At 32.9% G+C, this 10,363-nt stretch overlaps 1 protein-coding gene across 1 annotated transcript; it reads left to right on the top strand.

Annotated features, from left to right (window-relative positions):
- LOC143063442 (carboxypeptidase inhibitor SmCI-like) lies at positions 1–6,141 on the top strand. Its single transcript, XM_076235597.1, has 5 exons — positions 1–185; positions 1,623–1,802; positions 2,793–2,963; positions 4,247–4,422; positions 5,991–6,141. The coding sequence occupies exons 1-4, from the start codon at positions 29–31 to the stop codon at positions 4,414–4,416; spliced, it is 678 nt and encodes a 225-aa protein (XP_076091712.1). The 5' UTR covers positions 1–28; the 3' UTR covers positions 4,417–4,422; positions 5,991–6,141.
- Positions 6,142–10,363: the final 4,222 nt, after the last annotated feature.

The following is a 10,363-nucleotide window of genomic DNA, read 5'->3' as shown; positions in this document are numbered from 1 at the left end:
CAAGTTTACTTCAAACAGTATCTGTGTTATGATGGTTACACAACTTTTAATATGCGCTCTTGTTTTCTTGAATTTTTCTGTGGCAAATATAATTAGGACTACGGATTTGAACAATGATCGTGCGACTAATTCATTAGAAACAACTAAAGGATTAGATACCTCGGAGCCTGAAGATCCCGATGATGGTATGTAGAAAAAGCTACTGTAATCCAACTTGTTTTCACGGAAACTTTATTAAGAGTTTAGAAATTGTCAATCGACTTTTCCGCGATTTTCTAGTTTCCGTTGTCTATTCCATTACCGTAAGTCATAAATTGTTAATATTCGCGACTACTTTTTCGTATTATTTTCCTAATCGCGGAAGTCGCAAAATTAAATGGGTTGCTGTAATGTATTGAAATTGTTTATCTAAAGTCACTACAGAACTTAATAACTTTAACAGATGCAGACCGTTAGAATCACGTCTTATCATGCGTGTAATTTGTATTAGTTTATCAGTTGTATTAAAACCATGAAACTGTGCAGACGACTTTATTATATCTCTAGCAATTAGTAGCTATTTTATAGTCGCGAAAATTATCGTTGGTTTACAATACGCCTATTCAAAACAAAAATTCGGTTAGACTATTTTTTATTTTCAATTTTAAGAACATCGTCCCATTCGTTTGATATTTTATTACAATAACAAGACCCTAAAAATGTTTTTAAATATATATATATATATATTATATAAGTACGTCTGAGTCAGTGACAACCCTACAACAGATGTATCCATCGGATAGCCATCAATGATGGTGATACATGGCTGTGTACATAATGTATATACAACTCGTCTAAACAGAGCCCAGGTGGTCGTGTGGTCTAGCGGGACGGCTGCAGTGCAGGCGATTTGGTGTCACGATATCACAGTAGCATGGGTTCGAATCCCGGCAAGGGAAGAACCAAAAATTTGCGAAAGCAAATTTACAGATCTAACATTGTTGGGTTGATGTTTAGACGAGTTGTATATATATATATATATATATATATATATTATGACAGCGTCAAGTCATTATTTTAAATGTATAATCTATAAGAATATAATTTTGGAAACACATCATGCAGTGATGATATATGTTAGTAAGTATGTAAATTGCACGTAGAATAGACACTAATGTACACTATATATCTCAATAACATTAAAAAAGGATAGGCAAAGGAAACAAAGATGATATTAGGGATATATGTAAGTGTTCCTCTATCAAACTACATTCTGCTTGTGCCTGTCTCAAGTGAGAATTGTTTCATATTTTCATGTCGGGACCTTAGCACACTTTTCTCACGGATAGTGTGTTTAAACGATTTATTTAACCAACAAAAATAATCTGAATGTAGAATGTTATTCAAAAATATATGACATGCATGTGTTTCTATTACATGTCTGATTTTTTCTTTATTGACGGGAATGTATGAATTTTACCTTTTTAAAACACACCTCAAAATAAACAAATAAAAAACCCGGCGTCCCTATGATCATTTAACACAGAGACACAATGATGTTAGTTTCGCTTTATATGTAGGGCACTATGTTCTGCTTTAATATTGTTATTACGGGTAAACTGATTATATTGTGTTATTTCCAGTGTGCAATTTGTCTTTGGATGCAGGCCCATGTGATGTGAACTCTGTAATGTTCTATTATAATTCTGATACTAGAACCTGTGAGAAGTTTAACTATGGTGGTTGTCTAGGAAACGCCAATAAGTTCTATGATTATCGGGAATGCGAGGCAGCTTGTCACGTGGAAGATCAATCACCAGAAGGTATGCTTTATTAAGACGTTATATCTGTGTAATAACTTAATTAGGACCTTAAAAACTGTAGACCTTCAATCTTATCATTCCCTGACAAAAAAGTGCTTTTGGTGTCATTTTTTACTTAAATTAATCAATAACTTAATGCTTTATTAAAACATAATATGTAATTACTTAGGACATTAAAGCCTAACATGAAAATTAGTACCTAAAAACTGCAGAACTTTAATCTTAACATTCCCTGACAAAAAAAAGTACAATACAATGAACAGAAAATAGTATGTAACACAGTAGCAACTGACAACTATGGCAAGGTATCTTATATATTAAACAAGATACTAGTATGTTATATATTATATGAGATATCTTGAAATTCGAATAAGTAGTGAAACGGCTTGCTAAAGACAACCGTTAAATTACAGACTCCTGACTTGGGAAAGGCACATACATACAGAATGTGGTGTCACAGTGGTTAAACATATAAGCGACGACAACATAACCAAATAGTATGATGTTGGTTACTGGCCCGAGAACACAGTTATTTCGTAGTGCATTTCTTTAAGACAATAAATTCAAATTAAAAAAATCGCACCTGCTCTTTCTCAAAAAGATTTTTACAGTGTAGTGTACTACCAGTGAGACAAATAATATCAAAATTATAGAAACTTCTACCAGCTTTTACTCAAAAGGTGTTTCCCATCTGTTAAACATTTGCATAAATGAGATGCACGTTATTTATCAAGTTGAATAATTACAAATACAAAGCTTGAAGGCACATACTTGTGGAATTTTTATTGAACACGAGAAAGACTTGATTGCTAAAACATACAACATATTTTCACTGTCCATTTCTAGACCTTTCAATTATCTGGCTTCTATAATTCAGATTGACACATTATGCACCTGAATAATAAGTCAAATGATATTGTTTGATAGCTCTTTACCAAATTTACATTTCTAATCAAATATCCTAATTATTTCTTTCTTTCTTTTTGCTAGTATGTGATCAACCAAGGTCAATCGGTGACTGTCCGTTTAAATTCAACCAGTATTTCTACAACCAAACAACAAATGAATGTGAATCGTTTGTGTACACTGGTTGCTATGGTAACAATAATCGGTTCCATGACCGTGACAGCTGTGAGGATCTTTGTAAGATACCAGAAGATGGTAAGAAAAATAACCTATATCATAATGTATATGTCTCTGGCTTTACAATGTATGTGTGATCCAAACAGACGACACGTAAAACACACAAAACACACACGCACACGAAGGAGACATGACTCGGACCACAAAAACCACGAAAATCTTTAAATACAACGTTTGCCAGATTTTTTACATACATATTAATTATTGAATTAACTGTTAACAAAACATTTGAAATTTTGAAATACTAAGGCTTTTCTACGGGTCTCAGGAAGAGATTACCTTATAGCTGTATTTGGCAAAACCTTTTAGGAATTTTGGTCCTCAATGCATTTCAACTTCGTACTTTAATTGGCCTTTTAACTTTTTCGGATGCGACCATCACTAATGAGTCTTTTGTAGACGAAACGCGCGTCTGACGAAAATATTAAATTTAATCCTGGTTTGTATGATGAGTTTATTTACAACCACTGGGTGGATGCCACTACTGGTGGAGTTTTAATTCCCCGAGGGTATCACCAGCTCAGTAGTCAGTACTTCTATGCTTACATGAATTATCATTGATATGGTCATATTTATAAATTAACTGGTAACAACACTTTTGAATTTTTTAAATACTAAGGCTTTTTTACCTCAGGAAAAGATTTCCTTATCTGTATTTGGCAAACTTTTAGGAATTTTGGTCCTCAATGCTTCGTACTTTATTTGGCCTTTTTAACTTTTTCGGATTCGACCATCACTGATGAGTCTTTTGTAGACGAAACGCGCGTCTGGCGAAAATATTAAATTTAATCCTGGTATGTATGATGAGTTGATTTGCACTAAATAGCTCGGAGTCTGAATTTAGTTAGAAATATTTAACACTGAAAAAGGATATAATCACCAACCATTTTAAAAGTAAATATAAAAAAACTATTATATGAAGTTCTTGCGAATTTACTAACCAAATGTAACAGCTTCGATAGATTTGTCAGCATCAACACACTGATTTGGCCATTAATACCCTTATGGACATGAATATACCAGCAGTTGACACGGATTGGCTGTAGTCAATCATTGTGATACTAGTTTTCGCAATTAACATAAATAAGACAATATGGAAAGCCAAGATTTTATAAAACAATTGAGAGCACACTAATCTAAAGGGTTATAACAGGATCATGTGAGAAAAGAAAAAACTCGCCTATTGGCATTTTGTCCAGTTTTAAACATAAGTGTATATCGTTCTCTGATCATCTCATACATTAATTATACTAATATTTATAAATACTTTAAATTTAAATTATATGTATTTGTATTTACAGACTGTAAGCTCCCAGCAGATCCAGGAGTTGGTCCTTACAGTGCCTCATTCTACTACTATAACATACAGACGGGCTCGTGTGAAACGTTTCTCTACAAAGGGACTTTGGGGAATAAAAACAGATTCTACGACAAAGAGGAATGCGAAGAGTACTGCGAGCAGTTGGCTTAGGTCATGGTAAGCATGTTTAATACACATAATTGTCTAATGGAGACAGTCCTTGTGGTTTTGTTTAACATAGTTTCAGCCAATGTATCTGCCGATTTCCCCTATTATGGCATACTAGTAGTGCGAATTTATAGATATAGTGTGCCTGTACATAACACACTAGCATACACAGACAGAAGCAACAATCCACCGTGTTAGCTAGAACACTGTACTAAAGACTATAGTGTGAAATACTAAACAACAATAACAATATCGGTATCAAAGTAAAATCACAAAAATACTAAACTCCCAGGAAACTTTAAGAAGGAAAATCCCTAATCAAATGGCAAAATCAAAAGCTCAAACACAACAAACGATTGGTTAACAACTTCATATTCCTGACTTGATACAGGCAACTTCTTATGTAGAAAAAGATTTATTGAGCCTGGTTTTATAGCTAGCTTAAACTCTCACTTGTAAAACAGTCGTATCAAAGGAGTAGGTTCAGTAAGACCCCTTTTTGGCCCCAAAATATAGCAGTTTTACAAAATTGTTAAAATGTAAACCTTTAGTTATTTATTGGACAGTAGAATGCTTCTGCTACATAAATATGGGCTTTTTTTTTACTATACAATGCACATATATTCGGTACTAGCACCAATAAGTCATGCTAAATTACTGAAATCCTCATAATTCTAGCATTTTAGTTAAATTTTAGACGGTTTTCGTGTAAAACGAAAGTGGCCGCATTCGTGTTCATCCTTAATATTGAAATGTAAGTTGTATTTTATGATAATACATAACATATATAAAGGCTGAGGATGAACACGGATGCGGCCACTTTCATTTTTACCAAAAACCATCTGAAAAGTGACATTTTTCGGCATATTAGGTAGATTTTTCATATTTGAGCTTGAATCGGATCGTTTTTAATGACTAAATCTATTAAAATCTTTCACATAAACTAATTAATTCAAATAAAATAGACACTTAAGTGTTTAAAAAGTGGTCAAAATCTTTCGTCAGATGAACCTGAAATTTGAGGCCAAAATCGGTCCTTACCGGACCTACTGTACTCCTTTCATTATATACACAACGGTACGTGACCAAAACAAACAGACACAATAGGTAAAAATGTCAAAATAGGGGTACAATAAGTAATCAACTCATCATAGATACCAGGATTAAATATTTGTATTTACGACAGATGCAACAATGAGTTATCATCTTCACAACTATAAAAACAACCAAACAAATGTAACAAAGAATCAAAAAAAGGCATATATCAAATTTAACAACCTCGTTTTGCTTTTTGATTATACGATATTAAAAGATAAGACAATAAGTCAGAACCAATGTTATAGTTTGTAACCCGGATTTGTTTTTTCTTAATCGATTTATGACTTTTAAACAACGGGTATACTATATTTGCCTTTATCTAACAACTAGTATTGTTAATCTGATACCATATTTGTTTTTTTGGTGGTCTGACTCGAAATAGTATCCTGAATTCATAACCAAACCATGCATGCTCTTGCAAAGTACACACACTATATGTGAATAGCTCAGTATTTAATTTGAAAATTTTTATTTTGTAGGAAAGGACTTGAATTTTTTTTTTTTACATTTTATGAATGTTTGAAGATTGGAAAATCAGTGAAAATAAATTGGCGATACGATTAGTGGATGCCGTATTGAAAGGATTGACTCATTTTGTAGATATTCTTTATTAAAGATATGTGAACTCTTTGGTCGGGTTATTGTCTCTTTGACACAATCCCCTTCTCCATTCCCAATTTTATGTTATATTTTTTCCAGGTTACGATTTAAATTAAACAGTTTCTTTTTACGAGTAACATGAAAATTTGACAGTAAAATGTCTAGTAAAACGAAAAAACTTTCAAAAACTAAAAAATTAATTGTGAACAAAAAATATGGCAATGCAGTGAAATTTGATACAAGACAACGCATATATGAAATTTTCCTCTTTGCATGTGTTTTTGACAATTTACATCTTTTCCATTACTGCTCCTTTACTGTTTGAAACTACGAAGACGTACTATAATTACCAATGAGACAACTATATTGAACAAAATTCAGAGCTTACTTGATCTTTAACTTGTCATGGTGTAAACTACATATCATATATCGAGTCAATATCTTCAAGCGTGATGAAAAATATGTTGAAAACTGATTATTTGTCTGAAAATTCTGAAGACCATAACACTACAAAAATCATCCTAATTGAACAAAACTTGATCTGTAACTTATTATGGTTAAACTATATATAGCAAATATCAAATCAATATCTTTAAGCATGACGAAAAAAGGTGCGGACAAACTGAATATTAAATCAATATCTTCAAGCACAAAGAAAAAAGTGGAAAACTGATTTATCGGACTGACAGATGGAGAGACAGACAGAGTACAAACCGAAAGTCCCCTTCAACTTCGTCAGTAGGGAACAAAAAATGACCAAATGTCGAAGAAAAAAAGGCAATCATGATCACCGTACAGCCTAAAATAATAAGCAAAACCAAAACTGCATGGAAACTAAGTTATAAAAGCCTTTTGTGACATTTACCCTTGTGTTTCTTTGTGGGGTTTTGAGGAATAGGAGCTCCGTTTCTACAAACAAATTAAAACATAATTTACTTCTTTTTTTTTGTTACTTGCACACATTCTGTTTGGCGGCATTTGGTTCAAGATTTACATCGTTATATCGTGCATATGGCAGCATTTAGTTTAAGGATATAGTTGCCTTTCTGAAATTGTTTATTATCTCACTCCCTTTTTAGTTTTTCTCATTACTTGGCGTCTGTCGTCCGTCGTCGTTAACCTTTACAAAAATCTTCTCCTCTGAAACTACACGGCCAAATTTAACCAAACTTGACTACACTCATCATTGAGGTATTTCGTTTGAAAAATGTGTCCGGTGACCTGGCCAACCAACCAAGATGGCCGTTATGGCTAAAAATAGAACATAGGGGTAAAATGTAGATTTTGGCTTATATCTCTGAAACCAAAGCATTTAGAGCAAATCTGACAGGGTAAAATTGTTTATCAGGTCAAGTGTCATCTGCCCTGAAATTTTCAAATGAATCGGACAACCCGTTGTTGGGTTACAGTCCTTGAATTGGTAATTTTAAGGAAATTTTGCTGTTTTTTGTTATTATCTTGAATACTATTATATATAGAGATAAACTGTAGACAGCAATAATGTTCAAGAAAATAAGATCTACAAATAAGTCAACATGAGCAAAATGTTTAGTTTGCCCCTGAGGGATTTATTGGCCTTTATAGTCAAATTTAACAATTTTTCGTAAATTTTTGTAATCTTTTACAAAGTTCTTCTCATCTGAAACTACTGAGACAAATTTAAACAAACTTGTTCACAATCATAATTAGGGTATTTAGATTTTAAAATGTGTCCGATGACCAAGCCCGCAAATCAAGATGGCCGACATAGCTAAAATTAGTACATAGGGTAAAATGCAGTTTTTGGCTTATATCTCTGAAACCAAAGCATTATGGGTAAATAGTTATCAAAGGTACCAGGATTATAATTTAATACGCCAGACGCGCGTTTCGTCTACATAAAACTCATCAGTGACGCTCAGTTCAAAATAGTTATATAGCATATTTAGATATTTAGGCTATTTAGATTTTAAAATGTGTCCGATGACCAAGCCCGCAAATCAAGATGGCCGACATAGCTAAAATTAGTACATAGGGTAAAATGCAGTTTTTGGCTTATATCTCTGAAACCAAAGCATTATGGGTAAATAGTTATCAAAGGTACCAGGATTATAATTTAATACGCCAGACGCGCGTTTCGTCTGCATAAGACTCATCAGTGACGCTCAGTTCAAAATAGTTATAAAGCAAAACAAGTATAAAGTTGAAGAGCATTGAGGACCATAATTCCAAAAGGTTGTGTCAAATACGGCTAAGGTAATCTTTTTGTGGGATCAGAAAACCCTTAGTTTTTCGAAAAATTTAAAGTTTTGTCAACAGGAAAGTCATTAAGATGACCATATAATTGATATTTATGTCAACACCGAAGTGCTGACTTCTGGTCTGATGATACCCTCGGGAACGTCTACCAGCAGTCGCATCGAACCAGTGGAGATTGAAATTGTTCTTTATGTCAAGATCTATCTGCCCTGAAATTTTCAATTACTTGAACTCTTTTAAAAATGAGTTATTGCCCTTTATAGTCAATTTTAAACAATTTTCATCAATTTGAAAAATATGTAAATTTTTACAACATATTTTCCTCTGTAACTACTGGTCCAAGTTCATTATAGATAGAGATAATTGTAAGCAGCAATAATGTTCAGTAAAATAAGGTCTACAAACACATCAACATCACCAAAACACAATTTTGTCATGAATCCATCTGTGTCCTTTGTTCAATATGCACATTGACCATCGTGAGTGACACAGGCTCTTAAAAGCCTCTAGTTTATTGACTTGTATTTACATTGTGTCAAAGATCAAGTTGATTCGTTCAGTGTATAGTCACTTGTTTGTTTTCATAAATCTTTTGATTGAGTTAAGCCATTTCAATTGATATTTTATAGTGTATCTATCTATGTTGTTTTAGGTAAGGGTGACGGTATACACTTATTACACATTTAAACCCGCTGCAATTGATTGCAACGGTCTTTATTCAGGAACCTGATGTTCAGTGGTTGTCGTTTGTTGATGTAGTTCATCAATGTTTCTCATTTTTTAAAAAATGTATTAGACCGTTGGTTTTCCCGTTTGAATGGTTTTACACTAGTATTTTTTGGGGCCTATTATAGCTTTCTGTTCGGTGTGAGCCAAAACACCGTGTCGAAGGTCGTATTTTGACCTACAGTGGTTTCTTTTACAAATTGTGACTTGGATGGAGAGTTGTCTCAATGACATTCATACCACATCTTCTCATCTCTAAGTATAACTGATTGAAATAAATGAAACAAATGAATATCAAAATGGCATACTTTTTACCATTTGTTCAATTCAGGCTCTTGGTAACCTATTATTTTGTAACTCTTCTGCTGTACATTACGTTAATTATTGTGTCCCGCTTAATGCTCTTCAAGTTCGTATCTATTCGGTCGTTTTATATTTTTTTTCATTCGAGCGTCACTGATAAGTCTTTTAATGACGAACCGCGGGTCTGGGGCAAATCCAAAATTCAATCCTGGTTTCGATGATGAGTATATTTAACGCGTTAAAAAATACCGGGCATTCTTCCTTCACTTACGTGTATGATTTAAATTTTACTTAACATTTTAAACAACATTATCATAGGTTTATATCAGCAATGTCGTGAACAAGTCCGAACATCAGACGCCTATCAATTATTTCTAATAGAGTTATTAACTTTGGAAACATAAATTAGATGGAAAATTGCATCTTAAATGCTCCGGTGTGTACAATTCTAACCAGCTTTTAAGAACTTATATAATAGATTTATTTTCGAAATGTCTTGGAACTGTTCAGTTCGAAATTGAGTACCGATCAATTAATTATAATACAGTTAAAAAATTATAAATTATACGCAAAGTGCATTGTTAGCGCTCTCATGTGTACAATTCCTGTCAGATTTAAATAAAACGTATATCAAAATGTATATAAGCAATATACTGAACGAGTTTCAGTGCTGATCAATTAATTTTTTAAAAAAGTTATGTCATAGGTAATATTACATTCATTGAAAGTTTTATCGTTAGCGATCTCATGTGTTCAAATTCTTGCCAGTGTTTTATGCAACGTTTATCATAGGTTTATATCAGCAATGTCTTAAAATAGTTCAAAAATCAATGTCGATTAATTATTTTAAAAAGAGTTTTGCCCCTATAAACCATACGGACAATTGCATAGAAAGCGCTTTTAAAAGTACAACACTTGTTAGAATTAAATGAAATTTGAATCAAAGATATATAGCTTAGCAATGTCTTGCACGAAATAATTAATC

The sequence above is a fragment of the Mytilus galloprovincialis genome, chromosome 2, assembly GCF_965363235.1.
Source record: "Mytilus galloprovincialis chromosome 2, xbMytGall1.hap1.1, whole genome shotgun sequence".
Lineage (NCBI taxonomy): Eukaryota > Metazoa > Mollusca > Bivalvia > Mytilida > Mytilidae > Mytilus > Mytilus galloprovincialis.
Note: the sequence above shows the minus strand (reverse complement) of the source record. Positions and strands in the feature narration are given on the sequence as shown.

Bases quoted from the DNA above. Each gene is read 5' to 3' on its own strand.
- LOC143063442 (XM_076235597.1), top strand. From the start codon at position 29: ATGATGGTTACACAACTTTTAATATGCGCTCTTGTTTTCTTGAATTTT. The intron at 186-1,622 runs GTATGTAGAAAA...TGTTATTTCCAG, and splicing joins GCCTGAAGATCCCGATGATG to TGTGCAATTTGTCTTTGGAT. The intron at 1,803-2,792 runs GTATGCTTTATT...TCTTTTTGCTAG, and splicing joins GGAAGATCAATCACCAGAAG to TATGTGATCAACCAAGGTCA.